This window comes from Numenius arquata, chromosome 2 (assembly GCF_964106895.1).
Source record: "Numenius arquata chromosome 2, bNumArq3.hap1.1, whole genome shotgun sequence".
NCBI lineage: Eukaryota > Metazoa > Chordata > Aves > Charadriiformes > Scolopacidae > Numenius > Numenius arquata.
In genome coordinates this window covers 120573725-120594269 of record NC_133577.1, presented here as the reverse complement: position 1 = coordinate 120594269, position 20545 = coordinate 120573725, and the positions used below count along the sequence as shown (strand labels likewise).

General features: G+C 39.2%; 1 protein-coding gene across 1 annotated transcript in view; it reads left to right on the top strand.

Moving 5' to 3' along the window:
* The window catches only part of SEMA3C (semaphorin 3C), a 121400-nt gene extending 110356 nt beyond the window's left edge, over positions 1-11044 (top strand). The window contains exons 15-17 of the mRNA XM_074168980.1: positions 1704-1771; positions 5050-5180; positions 7114-11044. Coding sequence (XP_074025081.1) covers positions 1704-1771; positions 5050-5180; positions 7114-7527 — 613 coding nt within the window. The 3' untranslated portion in view covers positions 7528-11044. The remainder of the gene's footprint in view (positions 1-1703; positions 1772-5049; positions 5181-7113) is intronic.
* The last annotated feature ends 9501 nt before the right edge of the window (positions 11045-20545 follow it).

Sequence of the window (20545 nt, the reverse complement as noted above, 5' to 3'; positions counted from 1 at the left end):
TCTTTCCATCCCCATTATATACACCCAGGGTTATTTCCACCGGGCCTTGCTTTCATGCTGACATTTTGTTTGCAATTTGCTTTTTATATCAAACCAAAATAAACACCTAAAATTGTATGGAAAAAAATCTGTTTTTCATATGTGAAGGAAATGAGTTGTCCCTTTATCTAACAGGAGAGATTATGAAGGAGAAAACATTGGTAATTAGAGCCAAATCCCATAGTCTAGACAGTAGTATCTGCTGGACACATTTGCTTATTTGCTTCTTTTGACACTTCTGTCTCCCATGGATTACTGTAGTTCCTCATCCAACATTGATTTACCTCAAAACATCTGACAGTATTATCTTTATTTTCTAAACACCACCTTCTCAAGCTTTTTTTTTGTAAATGTCAAACTGCAAGTTTACATTCTCTGAACTGTTTAATGCAAGTGACGTGCCGTTTCTGACAGTGTGGAGCAGCTCAAGGTAGCACAAGAATCTTGAAATTCACTCAGAAATTCTTCATTGTCTCCTTTGACTCACATAAATAGTTCACAGAGGTTAAGATCCCAAGGCATAAGATGAAATATTTTTGATGGTAAACATCAAAAATATACTTGGAATGTCAGAAATTAATACTTTGAAACATCACCTTTCAAATGTTTACTTTTAAAACAATGCAGCGGAGAATCAGGTGACACAGGATTATAAACGCTGTCTCTGGGTGTTTGTGCAGTACCTGGTGTAATGTGGCCACAGAGGCATCACCCTGCACTCAGCGGTGCTGGAGCTCCAGGGGCTTTTTATGGGTTCTGATCTCACGAGTCATTAGTGCATAGTTCAGAATACAGCTGTTACGTATCCCAGCAGCATCCATTTGCAACAGTCTATCACCAGTATATTTTTTGGTGAACTTGAGAAATACAGAACTAACTTATAGAATATTCAGCAAACAAAATCATATATTTTAAGAATAAAAAAAATCAGGTACCAGATTTTCATGCACTGAATTCTGTGAACTTCCTAGCCGAGAAGGACTGTAATACCAGTACTCCCAATCCCAGTAAGCTCCCTAGCTAGTTTGCTGCAGAATCATGATTTTGCATCTGTCACTTAGAAGTATTCTGAGACTTGGTAAGTTTGAGTATCTTTTGGAAATACTCACTTACGATTAGAGGACAGAACTGAATCTGAGCTCTCCACCATTCTGGATGAATACTTCGGTCATTCTGCTACCAAGGTGGCTAACAGGCACCAAGAATAAGGTGCCTGCCAAAATCAAGGAGGGAACATGCCTTATATCATTTGCTGTTGGGACATTAGATATGAGAGCTGTGACTCATGCTTCTCATTCTTAGGTGCTTGCCTTTATGAAGATTTGCAGCGGGGGGTTCGGGCTTTGAACATTAGGTTTTGCAACAGGGAACGTATGTCTATTTCATGCATCACCTCTAGCCCTTCCATCTCTATACCTCCATCGCAAAACTGCTTTACCTACCAAAAGTACAACCATTTTATAAACTTCAGCAAACAGAATATTCACTTAAACAGTATCTTCACTCTAGGAAGCCTGCCAAGAGTAAAGCACGCTCACAGTAGGTCATGAACTATCCCTAACAGTTGATCTAGTAAAAAAATCCCAAATCCCACAAATAAAGAAAGTGTTTATTTGCAGTGTAGCTATCTTGGATTAACATTTTGTTTTTACAAAATATTTCAGGAGGAGTCGTAGGCAAGACGTGAGACATGGAAACCCTCTGACTCAGTGCCGAGGTTTCAACCTGAAAGGTACTGTAATTTAGAGATCCTCATGCTATATAAAGAATGCATGGCTTTCCTTTTGTGATTCATCATAACTCATATTATCTGTGTGGTTTATTGGTAGAGCATAATTATTTTCCACGTCTGAGTTTTGTTTTGGTTTGATTTTAACATCTTTCCTTGCAATTACTTGAAATGTGCATATATATGATAAAAGGATGAACCATGAAATACATACTTCAACATACATGAATTGAGAAGCTGACAGTATTGACTAGAAACAGGCACGGTTAAATTGAGGGCTGTTTTACTTTAAATCCAGTCAATCTTTATTAATTCCTCTTCATTCATTTAAGTCTTGGACCTCAGAGTTATTCTGCATATTAGAGGCCATATTGTGTTATGGAGAACATCTTTCAGCAAACAGTAGGTGCTTGACCTGTCTTTTGAGTTACAATTATTTCTTTTTCCCTTTACATGGAAAAATAAACCATTCCAAATCTCTTTATGAAGTTCCTTATTTCCAGCTGTGCAACTGTTTAGTCAGCCTGGCACTGTGCGGGTGGACAGGGGAGCCAATGCTCTGCCCTCCCAGCTACGGTTTTCTCCAGATTGATGTACACCAGTCAAATATCACCTAAGTCTTAGTAAAAATAGACACGTACATAAAGGCAACTTAATCCTTTTCAACCCCATGCATGTCTGAGCTAGGTAGTGGCAATGTATGCCATCAAACCAAGGGCACACATTAGAGAGTTATGCTCCTTTCACCTCTGTTTCTGAGCCTGCATTTTGAAGTGCATTCTCATCTCTACCATCTAGAGACCAAATAATAGACCTGACTGTAAATTTTTGATGGATTTTTTTGAGTAAAGGAACAATGGTTTAAGAGTTATGTGTGAAAGGTTCAGTTAAAAATCCCACTGAAATGGTCTCTGCTGGGTCTTGGGAGAATCTCCTGGATCAAAACAGACCGCAACAGTCAGTTGGTTGTAGATCCCTCAGCCCAAATGTGTCTAATCCTACTCTAGATGGTAATCCACAGTGCCAGTGGGTCTTTCCCGTGACTCAGTATTAAGTCATTTATATGAAGCTGAATAGCTTGAACAGGTAGTTATAAAAGATGACCCCACCATTAGAGTATGCACCTGAGCTCCAAGAGATCAATATCAAAGCTTGGGCTCTGGAACATGAAGTAACTTGAGTTGTGTCCTACTTTGTAGGCATTTGCTGTGACCATCTACCCTTTGCCTGTCCCAAGGGTGGGTGTCTCCTCTTTCGATGTGGAAAATGTGAGAATGTCAACTGTCTGCTTTCTGGGCTGAGGGGAAAAAATGTTTAAACCTTGACAGTCTTGTGAAACAAGTTTCTTTTTTTCCAACCATTTTTTTAAATGTGGATGTATTTATAGGTTTATGTGTTTTAACAACTTTAAAGAGTATTTTGGAGTCAGCAGTGGGATATAGCATAGGTAGATGACAGTTTTTTCCCCAGTGGAAAAAAAGATAAAAAGAAACAGGAACTTAGACTCTACCAAAATATAATTAGTCATTTATAGCAAAACTACTATGTTTGGGGAAAAAATGAAATCTACCTAAAGGGCAAAAGAGCAGAGATATATTTCCTTACTAAGGAAATAGCAAGAAATCTTCCAAGTTCATAAGGAACCATAATATTGAAACAAAGTCTTTAAGCATGGTAGGTTGCATGCCTTAGATTTCTCAGCTTGTATAAACTCAACGTTTGTGGCATATTAAAATAGATCATCAAGAACTAAGGGGATTGCTTTTCAAATGTTCTGTGAAGTCTTTAATATTGTTCGCTTGTGTTAGCCCTTATGGCCATTAGAGAAATGCATTTGTATTCTCACAATCTTTTTCTTGCCATGTATAAGTAGTAGTAGTATGGACTAGGTAAGAAGTTATTGATCAATTTGTACATAAAAGTTACAGCTCTGATGCTCACTGTTCCACAGCTACAGATAGATCAGCCCACAGATATGGTCTTTCCTAGCTTATGGTCTTTGAATGCAAAATATTTCCACATTATTCTCCTGAAAGTTACGGCCGATTTTGGTACAAATTCATAAATGTGCTAAAAACTTCGAAGGACTAGAACCAAACAAAGTCTCCTTCCTTTATTAGAATAGATTCCAATTTCACATATCAGTTAATGAAAGAAGCTGAAAAGAATGAGAGATAAAGTTGAGTCTGAGAAAAACCAGTCTTACGACTGTGCAAAAACAGAGTCTGATTTTGAATTTGTAGACCTCTAGGTATTTGCATTTCTCATATTATTTTGTATCTATTGCTCCTTTGTTTAAAAGAAAGAAAGAAAAGAAGGAAAGAAGGAAAGATGGAAAGAAGGAAAGAAAGAAAGAGAGAGAGAGAGAAAGAAAGAGGAAGAAAGAAAGGAAAGAAAGAGAAAGAAAGAGAAAGAAAGAAAGAGAGAAAGAAAAAGAAAATTTAGTTTGTATATGATGTAACCTTTTAAATCTGGAAGTGTATTTTTTTCAGGACAGATATGATTTGGGCCAAGCAATGAGAATCTGAAAGTTCCTATCGGTAACTGCCAATTGTTCATCTATCAAGACTATAAAGGGGCACAACAAGTCTAAGCGATGACATACGCTCAGCACTTGCCCAGGTGTTGCTGAAGTGCTATAAATCTGTCGTGCTCTCTGCCGCTGGCCTGTCTACGTATTCATTGCATTTCAGATTAGAGCCAAGTCCCTTCCTCGCCTTGTAGGAGCAGCGGAGGAGTAGGAGCCAAGCCTGCCCTCTCCCGCCTCCCTCTGATACTGCACGGAGCTGGAACGGATGGAGCTTTCTTTCAGGCACACTGCTGTATTTTGAGACTTAAAACCATATTCCCCCAACTCGTAAATGGCAAAATGTGAAGAAATATATATTAAATGCTTCATTCTCCTTTAGATAGTTCTACGCAGGCGTTCTTGTAGTAGTAGAGAATGAGATAATTTCAGGGAACAATATCCCCAAGCTCAGTTATCCCATCAGTGGAGTTTCTCAGCCCACAGGTATCCTACTTGCTCAGAACAGACCATGTCAGAGTTAAAGCACGGGTATTTGGAACTGAACATGCTTCTTCACATTTAATTTCTTTTCTTTGAAAATTTTTATCCCTAAATTATTTATTATTCACCAATATCAGGATCATATATTCTTCATGTATTCTTCATATATATTTCATTTTACCTGTATTGCAAACAGTGCAAACACAGTTACTTGCTTTATGTATCAAATAACCATTTACAGTAGACTGACCTGTTTTCTTTTTCTTTCTAGCATACAGAAATGCTGCAGAAATAGTTCAGTACGGAGTGAAAAACAACACCACCTTTCTCGAATGCACACCCAAATCTCCTCAGGCTTCTATTAAATGGCTGCTACAGAAAGACAATGACAGGAGGAAAGAGGTGAGTAACATGAGCAGTAACTCTGGAAGGGACTTCATCTCATCCACTCCCTGGACCAAAACCATTTGTGTTCTCATCAGACAGTCTGGTTACAGTGAAGCTGGAGAATTTCTGTGGATGCAGAGCAGTGGCCAGCACTTTACTCATATAAACAAGGGCAGACTCCAGTACAGCTGGGACTTGACTCCTCAGCCCCAGTCAGAGCAGAACGGCTATCAGAACATTCCTGCCAACCTCTAAAGTCAGAGAACTAGTTAACGAATTTTTCCTTCACACCTTACTAATTGCAAATTGAAGGTTTGTAGCACTCAGGACTTCTTATTGATCTGAGGAAGTAGGCATAAAAGCAATAACCTGTATAAAGTTCAGGCAGAATTCAGCATGCAGTAGCCCTTCTGTGCTATTGAAGAGATAAAAGGCAAAAGTGGGAGAAATGTGAAAGGTTTCTTTAGCAAGAAACTAGTCCAGGCTATGAACACATATTGACAAAAGCATTTCCCCACCATGGTGCAATCACATTTTCCATTACTGCACTCTCTAAGGCTCTCAAGTTTCAGCACTGTAATATACAGTATGATTGTTTATGGGGAGTGTGCCTTCCTTAAGTAATATAAAAGGGAAAAAAATCCATTTCAAATCCAAGGCAGCTACTATATGAATAAAAAGGAACATCTTCCGAAAGGAAATATTAAGCAATATAGTGTCTGTTGATAGATTATAAATACTGAAAAGCATTATTCTCCTATCAGGCCATGTTCCAAAATCAGAGAGGACTTACAAGCCTTTTACTGAGTCTTTCATGCTTCACATTTTTCTCATGTACTCTTCAAAGACTCAAGCCATGTCCTGGCAATCTAGATGCAACTCTTTAACCCTTCGCTTCAGCAGAACAGCTCCCTTTTTTGTTCTTATGTTCAATAACTCTATTAGAATCAATGCAGTTTTAAATAACAACAGACAAACTAAAGCAGTCTAAGGATTAATTACATTTCAAGCTCTCAGATTTCTGAAAATCTTACCTCCACATCATCTACAGAAGTTTACAATAACAGAATAGCACAATAAATGAATGAAGTCCCAAGAGAATCGAGTATAATGCAAAGTGCAGTGGCAAAATAGAAAAATCATTCGTAAGAATACCAGCACTGGTATTCTTTCATAATGGGTTAAATTAGTGATTTTTACTTCTCAGCTCATGTGCAAAGAGACATGTGCACAGTCATTTATAAGTGGATGATAACTCGACAAGCTGTGTTAAGTCGCTTCCTTCAGATGATGTGTCCATCTCCTGGGACTGTCCAGAGTCTGAAGACAGAAAGGAAACAGGAGAGTAGAAAAGTTGCTCTTGGTTTCCCATAAGCCAAGTCCCAGTTGAGGCCACTGTGATGAAAACTTTTATACCAGGCTATAGACTTTGCACTGCAGAGTTCTTCAGAAGTTAGCCCCAGGAACCTGCTCAAAGTCAAAATATTTAACTAGGACCCACCTTGTGTTCAATGCCAGGCCAATCCCCAATTCTGCACCTTTCTTCCATCAAGCCTCAGCAGCAATCTCTGATGCTGGAAGAGACATTCTCAGAGGTGTAACCCTGAAAATAAAAGTTCATTTGCTCAGCTCTGCTATTTGAACATTATGAAAACTCTTCTTTCATGTTGTCTACAGATTTGCACCTTTGTCTTTATCCGGATCAAATCTTTTGTAACACAACAAATTAAAATATTGAAGTAATTTTCTTTAGCAACACTTACCTACCTTGAGGTAAGTTCTCTCCTAACAGTAGCAATAATGATGGTCTCCGGGAGATGTGATAAAGCAAAATGTAGTACCATTAAGAAACCCTTTAAGAAAGAAAGAGCGAGACTTACCAAAAGGTCCAATACTGTGTTGTTCCATAACATTCCCTAAAATGTTCCTTCTGCCTTTTTGCCCTCAGGTCAAGCTGAATGAGAGGATCATAGCTACTGAGCAAGGACTCCTCATTCGCTCTGTACAAGACAGCGACCGGGGGCTTTACCACTGCATCGCAACAGAGAACAGCTTCAAGCAGACCTTAGCGAAAATAAATTTCAAAGTGTTGGATTCAGAGATGGTGGCCTTCATGACTGACAAGTGGTCCCCTTGGACCTGGGCCAGCTCGGTGCGAGCACTGCAGTTCCACCCAAAGGACTTTGTGGGAGCTTTCAGCCACTCAGAAATGCAGATGATTAACCAGTACTGCAAAGACAGTAGACAGCAAGGTCAGCAGAGGGAAGAATCCCAGAAGATGAGAGGGGACTACAGCAAACTAAAGGCCCTTATCAATAGCAGGAAAAGTAGAAATAGGAGGAATCAATTACCTGGATCTTAATTTTATTTTGTAGTAATAGATATCTTTGTCCTCACTGTAGGGGGCTTATATTTGTCTATTGAGAACAAATTTGAGAAAATCTGATTAAAAACTAAAGGAGAATCCTAGAAGCCTCAGAAAAGATCAGTCTCCCGATAAAATGCAGTGTAACTTAACTAAAGAAAATAATTCACAGCATTTTCTTTCCTAGATGCTTGCTGACACTAGGTTGGGCTCTGTCCTAGACAGAACTGGGTATTCATCATAACCAGATTCACCCTTAACTTCTCAGTATTTAATTGCAGCTGAATAGAAATTTATACAAAATCAATGCATTATCTTGCAACTCTGGAACTGTACAATCAGACTAGTGGTGAAAGAATCTGGGTTAAGATGCATGCTCAAAGTAGGAAAGTACTAAGATTTCCTTGCACTGCATTTAAGAACATGAGTTTTTTCTTGTTTACTCTTCAATATTGGGTTTACAGCTTTCACTCTTTGTTCAAACCATGTGAACGCATGCTGATAGGAAGCAAGTAAAGTATAGTAGAAATGTTTCATTCATTCAGAGGTCTAATGAAGGAATGAGTAGAAGAAAAACAAAAAAAAAGTTATACTTTATCAGAGGAAGCACTGATTATTGTGCAGAGTAAGAGTTGTAATAAATTAATGAGTTATGGAATGTAACTTAAAATATCTCTGCTCATATTGATTTTTATGAAAGTAGGGTGTCCTATAACACTACATAGCTTTATAAGTGGCACAAAGCTAACGTGAGAATGTTCATGATACCTACAGTTTTGAAAAACGCCTAAGTAACTTAGGTATTTTAGCTATTTTTCAAAGAATTACACTCCAATTTTTTTCAAAGGAAAGAATGTGGGTATATTGTATAGTGTTTACTCAGAAATGAAAAACATAGATTATCTTTAATCAGTTCCATGATTAAATTGGAGCTGGTCTGCAATATGGAAACAAGTCATGAGTGTCTTTGAAAATTTTCAAACACTATTTTTTCAACTGTTTTCTCAAAGTTTCAAATATTTTAACTAGGATTTTTGAATTAAACCATTTCCATTTTCCAGTCTTTGTACCCTTTTTCTTTTCAAAAATGTTATTTTCACAATTTCCTCTTATTTTCAGTTTTTTTTACTGAAAAGAAGATCAGGAAAAGAAAACAAACAAACAAAGAATGAGGGAAAAATAAAACTGAAAAATGGATTTGGGTAAAAAAACCAAAAAGTATAACGACTTGAGAGGCATATTTAAAGAAATTTAAAGAAATTTTTGTTTAAGAAGCAGCTGTCAGGTCTAATGAAGTATCTTTAGTTGAAAATTGGGTAAATGTGCATCAAGCCATCCTGGGAAAATCTTTTTTTTTTTTTCTTTTTTTTTGAGCACTAATGTCAAAATCTAGGGACAAATCTTCCTCATTTTACAACGTAAGCCAGAGTCTGTTCAAAGGAGATAGATAGCAGGGATTAAAAATGTATGAGTACCTTAGAAAAACTGTGGTTTATTCCATGATATTTTATTGCAGTATACAAAAATACAAACTAATGTTCAGCTCAAAAGTGAATTATATTAAGCTAAAAAAAACCAAAAAAAAAGTATAAAAAATTGAAAATAATTTCTGAACCCAGGGAAGATAAGAAAAAATATTTTTTACAAGTTGTTAGTTCCAGCCAGTAAACACATGGATGCTGTATTTGAAAACATAATTTTAAACATTTTAATGGGTCTTGTTGAAACTCTTTGGGCATTATTTTAATTCTGTTTCTATTAGAACACTCTGGGAGTAACTCCACAGGGCATAGGAGAACACCTCTGGGCCTGTGCTTGTGTAAATTAAGATCTAGTGCAATGGAAGAAACTCTGGTATTTACCGGCTCTCGGTTAGATGTCTTGCTTTATCACTACCTGATGCAGAACAGCTGGGAAATGGGCCTTGATTGATCAAACCACTTAAATACTATCTCCAAGTCCCTTTGACACTGGTGAGAGTGCTTTGAATTTAATTTGTGTGCTCACTGCTTGCTTCAAAGGGGATGGCAACACCAGCCTGCTCATATATTGCCATCTAGTGAAGCGCTTTCATTAATCATGCCCTAAATGCACATTTCTGCAATATGGAACCACATGTACCTAAGGTCCTTCTTATGGAAACCATTGGGAAGCTTTCTCTTTGACTTCAGTGAGCTTGGATCTGGCTCCAAGAGCTGGCAAAGCAGGAGGAATAAAAAAGGAAAATGAGAAGGGTAAGGGAAAATAAGGTTGTGGGGTTTTGTGGAGTTTTTTTCCACCAGCTGACTATCAGTTCAGCAAACTATGTTTTTTTTTTCTTTTTTTAAATCTGAAGATGACTGACTTCTGAAGTGCGTAAGTGACAAACCAAAAATCGAGTGCCACAAAAGAGAACTACCTCCTGGAATGACATTAGTGCACATGCTCTGTGTGCTGCCATCCTCTTCCGATTTCCCCAGCAGATTCACTGTGGAGTTGGTGTGATATTAATGTCTATTGTGAGGATCATAACTGCTTCCAGATGGAATACAGTGATTAATAGGTATTTAAGGGTACAATTTACCCTTTAAGTGGTTAGGTACAGTGATATTTTAATAGGCCCCCATTAGGCCTCAGAAATTATAGTTACACTGTTTTCTAATAGAATATTGGCAATAAGGGATTCCGTTAAAACAATCAGCATGGCTCAGAGTTTCATATGATTATAAAATAATATTTTTAAAGCTGCTTCATATACCATTATGATGGTATGACTGTTTAAGGGATTATACTTAAACTAACATTTTTCCTGCTGCATGAAAACTTCAGCCTATACATAATAAGCTTCTGTCAGTGCATAACCGGTCCAGGCTTCCATGCTTTACCAGCCTTCCCCTGTGTATAGAGCAGCCAGGAGCCGGATGCTCAGCTGGTATAAACTAATGTGACTTCCTCGCTGTCCGTTTAGCTACTGTGCTTTACACCAGCTGAGGGCTTGGCCCAAAATGTACAGAACAGAGAAATGGCAATTTCTATTTGTTTAAAGTAGCCCCTCTACTGTAGGTAACGCCAAAACTTAAGACTGTAATATTGTTTGTGCTATTTAATACTTCCTATTTTAAGGATTACTAAATAATGTATATAATTTTATTCCTTAAAAAATACAAAAGCAAAATGACTTCTAGGCATAACTTCACCAAATGTAAAGATATGTTCTCTGCTAAGAACTTCACCATGTACTGATATTTTTTGGCTATTTTTATTTTGTGTAGTTTGTAAAGTTTGCTGAAATCTTGACCTAACAATGTGTTCTTTGCAATTGTTGTTCCTGTAGATATGCGTGTTTTATTAAGAAAATCTTGTTTTTAAAAGTGTAGGTATGTGTATAAGTTCCTAGCATGATGAAACTGTCATTACAGTGAATATGCATTATATAGCGTGTAAGAAAGAACAAAATGTAGTTTAACATAGTGCTATTTAATTGAGTATCTAAAGTACCATTTGCCTGACAAAATAAAGTGTGTTGCAACAACTTAAATATTTGTTGTTTTCCCCTTTCTAGATGTGTGTTAAAAATAAGGAACTTCATTTTTTTTATCTGAAAAGCAATCCCATAGACTTTCTTAAAGATGTCCAAGAAGATACTCGCAATGTCAGGTATTGCTGCTGAGCCCCGCTCTGTGCTGAGCATTCAGTCACAGAGATTTCCAGGAGTACATGGAAGAGTCAGAGATGAATTCTTTCAGAAATTATCCCATATAATGACCTTGCATATAAGCAGGTTAACATTCATTCATTTAAAAAAAAAAAAAAACTAAAAAAAATATTATTTTCTACTAGAAGCGTAAAGTCAATCAGAAATGTCCGACTGAAACAGGAGAGTGAAATTTAAATGCTTTCTGCTTGTATTTCACTGCTGAGAAAAACACAAAAACCTCCAAACAAACAAAAACCCAAGAGCATTCTGTGAAATCCTGCTGATGAAACAAATTGCGTTGTTCAGTTTTTCTTTCAGCTGGGACTCGAGACCTTCTCCAAGTATCTCTGCAGGGGAGGCAGGCTGGTGGGGCTGCGCCACGGGGAGCCGCAGCTCTCTCTCGCTTCCTGGCTTGTCCTTGGAGTGAAATAACCTGTCTGACACCTACGATATGCTGCTTTTTCCTGCATCTATCATCCAAGAAGTGTTATTACTGCTCTTCTTATCGTCTGTTTTTCCAGATGGGTTTTAACAAGAAAGCATAGGGCCTCCTCAGTTCTTTGGGATAATAATTAAAAATTGAATGTCACAAATACTGACCTTCACAACAAGGTTCTGGATCGTTAAACCAGGATTTTGATTTCCCAGATAGATAGGTTCCTGCAAGGCTTTATGAGGTGTGAGTGGATAAGATTACTTCACTCCACAATTTCCGTACTGGCTGGTTCCTAGATGTGCTGACACTGGATAGTTACCTGCCCAGCACTCAGGCCAGTTTGGGTCAGAAGCTGAGGTTTCCAGCACTCCTACATGCTGTAGGAAATGTTTGGATTAGGGTCCAAAATAGCCAGGCATTTACAGAGCTTTACACTCCAAGAAACCTTTCCCAGGTCTGATCCTCTGTCTTTATATCCTGCTCAGTTGTCTTTTGCTGATCTTCTCCCCCTCCTCTTTTCCCCCCCTCTGCAGGGTTGCAGCATGGTTCAGCACTTACTGCTTTGATTCCTTAGCTCCGAGCAGTGGCAAAACAAGACACAGGACTTCTCCAGACATCAGATGTGAGAACTTCAAAGAGCTGAGATTTCTCCTTTGTCTTTCAAATGTCTGTTGGAACTTTTCTTTCTTTTTTTTTTTTTTTTTTTTTTTCCCATCTGCGAGCTACTGCTTTTTCTAAGGTCTCTCTTGGTGACAAGACCTTTCTGAGGTCTCTCTTCAAGTGAAAGCAGGATGCAAACTTACACAGACTGTTGCGATGCATGTGCCCATGTGGGACAGAGCAGTGTCAAGTGCAGCGTCCTCTATGCCCCCACAAAAGCCCAGGGGGAACCACCAAAAAGCGTTGCACAGGAGGCCCTGCTAACAACAAGGTGGCTCCCAATGCTACAGGATGGTTGTTGTCTCTGGAATTAATTGTTGCCTCCAGAATTAAGTCTGCAGCTGTAATTCTGTGGGGCAAGCCACAAAAGCAGGTTGAGGCATTGTGGCTTTTGCCTAAAGCAATGGACTAGGTCTCAGGAGAGCAATACTTCTTTATCCTTTGCACTGCAGCCGGCTTGCTAAGCCCTTCTCATGCACCCCAAGATGGTCTGGGGAGAAGTGACTTCATGTGATATGAGCCCAAGTAAAACAATGCACAGATACTCATCAGCAGGTTCCAGATAGATGTGTACATACAACTACATGCATACAGAAAAGCTTTTCTTTCCATGCAGTATTTGCTGATCCATTTAGCTTATTTTAACATTAATTTATGTCCTTTTACTGTTTCAACATGGGCGGAATCAGACCTCAGGGTCCCAAGACATTAGTAGCTTTTGGGTAGAGCAGTTACCATCTCTGAGAGTGTTTTGAAAGACAAATAATTTGTCCACAAAAGTCCTTTCTTCTAATCACTCCCATTTCTAGCTTACCTTTTCCTGTACTATCTCAACAAAAATTTCTTTTTAGCATCAGGATTGAGTAGCACAGTGTAAGAAATAAAAAACGTGCTGTCATTTAACATGTCTAATCTAAACTAAAGACACAGATTTAAAGATGCTTTGGCATTCTGAACACTCCAAGATGCAAATTCAACACAGCTGGCTCAGCAGTCAACAAATAATTACTTTACAGTGATAGAGTGTCCCGTATCCCAGGACTCATTATTGGATTCTATATACAGCTTTACAGAGCAAACAACATTCACATATTCTTAGCACTGTATCAGCTTCATTACTCCTGATTTGAATGCCAGCCTTATAAACGAATCCGAATGTTTGCTGAGCTCTGCATTCAAGACAGTTTAGGCCAAAGGATTTCAAAATATCCAGCATTTTTTAAAGCCCTGAGACTTTTACAAAGGATTTTAGAAGAAGCAAATTAAAAAATGGTCAGTATTGTTGTCCGTGGGAAATGAGAATCAGTAGAAAGACTGTTTTCTAGCTGAGAAGCTTGTACAGCAACATGTAGCATGGGGAAAGAGTAAGAAAAAATACATTTACTTAACCTTAGATTCACAACTCTTTTGGATAGTTGTTGTTCTTTGGCTCTTTGCAGTAGTTCTATTTCCAGTATCTGCTCTCTGTCTCCTTTTCAAAGTTCCTTAAGAGACTTAAGTTTCATTTCATTCTTCCATTTCAAAGTTCCTTAAGGTTTACTTGCTTTCAAGGACATGATGTCCAGGGCATACTTTCAGGCTTTTTATCTAATAAGGCCTCAGTAAAAATAGTATTACTTATAGTATTATCTAATGATATCTGCCTAAATCATTTCAGCAATTGCTATAATATTTGGAAAAAAGCTTACAACATTTTTAAGACTTTGCTCAAAATGACAGACAGAGAGGAACAGGACCCCAGAAGAAAACAGAGCAACACAATGTGCCGTGGTCCTTACATGAACACTGTGAGCATTGATTCACTATGGTGTGTTGTTATATGATGCAAAAATACAATTATTTCAGTCTTGAAGGTCCAGTTCACTCATAAGCCAAAGTTCACCAAGACTAATGTTATTTCAACTGCTGACAATGAGAATTCAGTAGGGCCCTTTCAAGAGCTTTTCTGCCCCCCCTCAATTTTTGTTAAAAATTCAACCATTTCATCTTTCAAAAGCTCTTCTTCCTGTGGAGTTCTATTCCTCCTTTTCTGTATGGACTCTTCTTTATTCCCTTGCCTTTCCTCAGATGAACTCAGGCTACTAGTCCCAGAGGGGCTACTTTAATTTAGCTCCTTTAATTACAAACCCCATTCACTCCAATACTCTGAAATATATTACCTATTATAATCTTCAAAAGATGTCACACATTATTGGCTTCATCAAGCTGGTCTGTTTCGTAGTGTCAGTTAACAAACAAAATATAAAGCAATACTTCCAAGATGTTTGCAGCCTTTTAAGTTTAAGAACAGACATCAGAACCAGACTACTTAGTTGGATGTATATGTTCACACTCCAAAGATGTTTGGGTAATATTTTGTTCTGGGTATTTTTCAGCACTATATTCATATTGCAGACTCTTCTTGATTTCATGCCTGACAATACAAGAACCCTGGCTCCAGGATTTTGTTTTGAGGAACTTGTGACAAAGGATGGAGAGAAAAATATCAATAGATTTGACAGATTGCCAGTCACAAATACACTCTGTTAAACTAGCTGTAGGAGAAATTAGTTTGTAACTCAGAAAGGTCAATAATCAAAAGAATTAGTCCAAGCTATCCAAAACAATGAGCACAAAAAAAATGTTCCTAAAATTCTTTTCTTTAGGGGGAAAGATCAAAGGCCTTTGCCATGGAAGAGAAAAATCACCTTTGTTATCACAGCAACAAATCCAGATGGCTCCTTTACATATATGAGACAAAAGGAGCACATGAGTTTTCTTCCCTTTCCTGGATTTCTAAAGATTAGAAAGATTTATTATATTTACCTATATATGGATTTGTCCTATGTATGGATCTGTCCTGTGCTGTGTCCTCCACCTAGCGATGTCTGGAGCTATCTATCAGGAAATGGTTAAAACAGAGCATAATATGCCTGGTGGATTATCCAGGACTCCAAAAGTAGGGAATAATATTTGCTGCCATTTGGTAACCACCTGGCCCTCTGGAGCATGCTAGTCGTCTCCCGGCACGCGGACTGTTGTGGTGCGGTACACACTGGCCAAGGAGCCCTAAATGGAGTTAGAGACAGTTCATTTTCTAGTGTTGCTGGAGACCAGTTAGAGATTAACAAAGAAAGAATTGCTTTGCCAGTTTATTCGTTCCTGTCAAGAAGGCAAGCTGTTATTTTGAAAGGAGCTAACGACACGATGGCGAAAACCATATAAGCTGAACAGAAACTTCCCCTGCATCCTCCAGCCAACTGTAAAGTCAGCCAGCAGAAATCTTGGAAATGGTACAAGTCTTCCTGCACTGAGAGCACTCAGGTTTGGATGCCAAGAATAAATCTCACTCTGAGGGAAACCTCTGAAGTAACTGCTGTTGACTGAGCTGTTACTGGCTGTGAAGGCAGAGCTGAGTGTGGCAGACAGTGTCATGCCATACCAAATGCTCCATCCCCTCTCCCCACCCCCGGCCCCATTTACACCAGTTTTTGCCTTACTTGTCAGTGTGGGAAGAGAAGGAGATGGTGCAGTCCCCCTTCCTTTGCCTCAGACTGGCAATTCTGGGCCTCTCTTTTGCTTCGCTCCAGCTACTCTGTGCTGTCCCAGAAAGCTGAAACAGTCATAAACACCATTTCACTGGTTGATTAAGTCAGTTCACAGCTGCTTTTCATCACCAGAATTTTGCAAAGCAACCATAGGGTCTAGGCCATTATTTTAAGTCCCTTTATCAGGACAAAGCACTAAGTTGCACAAAGGCAGCTTTGGGACTAATTGGCGTCGTAAAGAAGTAGCACTGCTGGTGGTGCAATAGGTTGAAGGTTGGTGCAATAACCAGGAAAGCTCCGATTTGCAAATAATGCTTGGTAGTGACCTATTTCAGCTGTAAAGTGGGATAATAGTTTCTGTAATGCTTTCTGCGTGCTGCACACCTGTATTTCACTAAACAAGACAGTCCTTAAGATACATCATACCTTGAACTTGTAATTTAGCTACTGGAAAAGAGCAGGAAATATATAATTCATGAAAGAACCAGAATTCAAGTCAAGACTTGCTAAACTACCCTGAGTCTTGTGCAATGTCATAAACTCCTTGGCTAACACAGGCATCATCTAGCAATTCCCATCCCCAGATCCTAGCAAAGATCGGGCGAGCATTTCCTTAAAGACACATTAAACTGCAGCCCAGTCCAATGTACTAGCTTTCTCAGTTCCTTAAGGCAGGGTCCTAGTGAAAACTCCTACTGACATTAGTTACTCAGCTTGGATGAGTGAGGGTTGAATAAGGCCTGTGGGATTTGGCTTTCTGAGAATCGTGCTCAGCCTCCTTTTTCCTGTGTCCAGAGTCTTCTGCATTTGGATTCTTTCTCACCACCTGATCGTGGGTGCTCTATATCCTCTGTTCATAAATTCATTCCAAGTCACTGGGAAGAACACTTATTTGCTGTGTTATTTATCTTAGGTTTCTATGGCCATAGTAACCATATACAAAGTCAGGATATTGCAAACATAAAGTAGTGAGAAATTATTCAGAAGGTATATTTTTAAAAAATAAATAACCAGAGAAAAAAATGACTTCTGTAGTATATAGAAAAAATCAAAACCAAAATCAGAATTAAATACTCCTGTACAGATTCTGTCATTATGCAGTAAAAGAGAAACTAAAATGCACCCTGTTGTTGATTTAATTTGACAAATCTCAGTCACACTGGACAATTTTATTCCTCTCCATCGTTTCCATAGCCCAAACCACTGATATCCCCAAATAACTGGATTATTTTCTCCACAGTGAGTAATAAGTAAGATAGCTAAACATTTACTTCACCGGAGGTTCTCTCTTACAGAGAGAACAGTTTTTCAGAAACAGATGCAGCCTCGAACCAAACTGGGAGACATGCATGACTTTGCAACCCTGGCTGTCCTGTAACCGTGCTGTTTAGTCCACCAACTATACTGACATGGTCAATTGACAGTTTGATGACATGTGACAGTCAGGGCCTATTTGCTGAGTTGAAGTTGCCTTTGAAGTTGGCTAGATGGTGCTAGAATATGCTTCTGCATCGCATTAACGAGCATATGGCTCATATTCTTCTTACTGTTGATCAGAGAGTACTTAAAACTTGGTTTTGCAGTGTGCCTCTCCACACTTAAAAACTGTAAAATAAGTCAGTTCTACAGTCCAGCCCTGGACCAGAAACTATTAACAGTGCCTCATTAACTAAATATTGAGTTGATTTTAAGGATAGAAATTAAAAAAAAAAAAAAAAAAATTAAAAATCTTTTCCATTGCCACAGGGTACAGCTGCTTGGCAATATACCAATGCTTTGTATCTCTGAAGGTTTTTTTGTCTTCTTCAATATAGGAATTTGTGCCAGTTGTGCAGTTTAGTTTTTCTTGCCACCACAAATCTTGACCCTTGGTCTCTCTGCTGTCTTTGCAGGGTGGTTCTGTGTTTTTCTTTGTTTGTTTGTTTGTAACTCACTTGGGTCCACCGACTCAAAGAAACATGTGATGTAATTAATATGGGAGAGCTGCGGGGACAGTTGAGCACAGCCTGAATTTGTATTTTCATTTGGCCGGTCAGAAAATTGGTTGCAATTCAAAATGAATGTGTCATCGCAGATCTCACACTCTATTCTGTGGACAGCTACACACGCACAGCAACAGCTGAAATGAAAATGTAAGTCTCACAGGACATTTAACCTCCAATATTTTCAACTTCTCTTATCACCACTGACCCCAAATTGCATACTGGCTTTTTCACAAAGATAAAAAAAAGGATTTGAACTGCTGAAAAATGAGTTCTAGCAAATAATTGCAATGTGTACCAATACTTTTAAGTAAAGAGTTGCTGGTATTTTATAACCAGTTTTTGGGAAGGTGAGTTGGACCTTTGCTGATATGCGCTAGCTGACTGCTGTAAAGCCTGCAGGAGCAGCAAGCCTACCACCGCACAGCGACATCCAGCAACACAAGAAAGCTGATCACATCTCAGACATTACCATGGATGTGGTTGCATGTTTGCAAAATAGCAGGAAGTTCCCTTTTCCCTCCAATCTGAAAACTGAAGAAACAGATGTTTTTTTGCAGTCCATGAGCTGGGGAAACAAACAAACAAACAAACAAAAACCAAACCAAACCAACCAAACAAAAAAAAACGCCAAAACACAAAAAAGAAGAGAACTGATACAGAGAAAAGGCTTTTCTGTTAAGGTAAATATTGATGCAGCTGTTTATTGCCCTGTCTACTGAGAAAAAAAATACCTTTATAAGGTCAAAGGGTTTTCAAATAAACATTAACACACTTTCTGGAGGAGTAAGTTTCAAATTATTGAGAAGGACCTGTCACATGAATGCAGAACTTGTTGATTCATCCATGTAGGATTTGCTGCTCTCAGTCCTCCCCCTTGAGCAAGAGAGATGTTGAGCAAGTCCCAGGCCACAGCACATGTTCCATAATGGAGGCTCTGGGCTGGATTTTCAGTGCAACCTGTACAAAAGGGAGGTTTCAATGCTCAAGGAGAGCACAGTGCTGGTTTCCCTGCCAGGTGACAGTCCTGAGCACTGTGCTATTGAGGCTTGTGAGATTCCTTTTTATCCTTTCTTCCCTTTTCCATGCAAAGCCAACCAACATCAGCAAGAGAGACTTAGATATCCATGCCCAAGTTGCAACAAGGGAGATAACCTCAAGTTGGTTGAGAGAAGCAGACTAAAATCTCTTCTGGTTGAGGAAGGATTGAATTGGCATTTGAGCCCCATTTAAGTCCCATGACCTGTGTCTGAAAAGGGAGGAGGGAAGGAGTCTGTCTCTGGATGTGTTTAACTGGGGTTGCATGTAGTCTGAGAACAACTACAGGCTCATGCTTTGTAATAGGAATAATATCTGCTGTGGAAATCCTCAAAACTCCCAAGAGCTTAGCTAACTGGTATGCTCACATGTGGGCAGATGAAGCTTAGCTGATTGTGGACAGGAAGTGTCACTGAGGTGAGGTGGGAGTTCTGCTTTACACATCCAGAGACAGATGCGACATATTTAAAAGACAGTGCTCCTGAGGCTAGATACCATGGCACACATAGCAACTTGAAAGATTAATTCCAAAATAAAACCCCAAACCTTCTCTGTAGTGCTGGGCAGCCCTAAACACACCAAATATCATGAGGGGAGGCATTCATATGAGCTACTTCTTTCAAAGGCTTAGAAATAAACCTTTGTCATTTGTCGTATATCTCAAGACAAGCCTTAAGCTTAGAGGAATCATGACTCACAAGTCCCTCTTTTTGTGTGTTATGTGCTGGTATAATACCTGTGGTAAAGACACGTAACACTAGGTGAGATAAGTCTCAGCATAGCTGCCTCTTGGGATGACTGAAGAGTCAGGCACTGGAAGGGAGGAAGAGCAGTGACACCAACACCATGAATAAGCTGAAAGACCTCATACGTGCCAGCTCACTCAGGGACACGCACTGGGACACATGCATGGCAAGTGCCTTGGGTTCACTCCCTTCTTCCCACAGCTTTGGGTGAAAGGCAATGTAATCTAACTGAAGAGTATCAACCTCCTCCATATTGCACTGTGACTGCACTTAGAGGTCCCAGGCCAGAGCAGCGGTCCTTTGCCCTTGACCCTGTTCAGATACTTAAGTGACAGCCTGCATCTAGGTCAGCAAGGCAGGTAAGAGGCAGAAGGAGTCACAGGGCAGGACAGCTGAAAGGCTGCAGTGAGGACCAAGTTGCTTGACTCCGGTGGGTATACCTGGATGATCATTGACCTCTCTATGCTGCTGGGGAGCTGCTCCCAGGAACTGCCTCCTCCGCCCTTTCCAGCTCCCAGACCACGACAAACAGAAGAGAACTGAAACCTTAGTGTTCTTTCTGACAAAGTAACTCACACTAGCCAGCACACCTCTATGACCACAGACACCTACCTGATCCAACTTGATTTTAAATTGTCTAATTTAATTGCAGGAAGTGGCCTTTGGCCCTGTGCCTCTGCTTTCAAAAGGATTGCTTCAGCTCCAGTCATTATATGTATGCATGAACCACCCACTTTGATATGGAAATTGTTGCAGCCCAAGGGGATTTCATTAAGTAATTAGGGAGGAGGGCACATAATGTCATTTGCTGTAACTGGATCTACAGCACTAATCAATAAGTGACCATATGTGCATAAGCCAGGAGCACTTCAATACCCTTAACATCCCTGTGAAAAAAACAATGCAAGAGGGACCTCCTTTATCTGTGACACAATCTTGTGGTTTTAGGC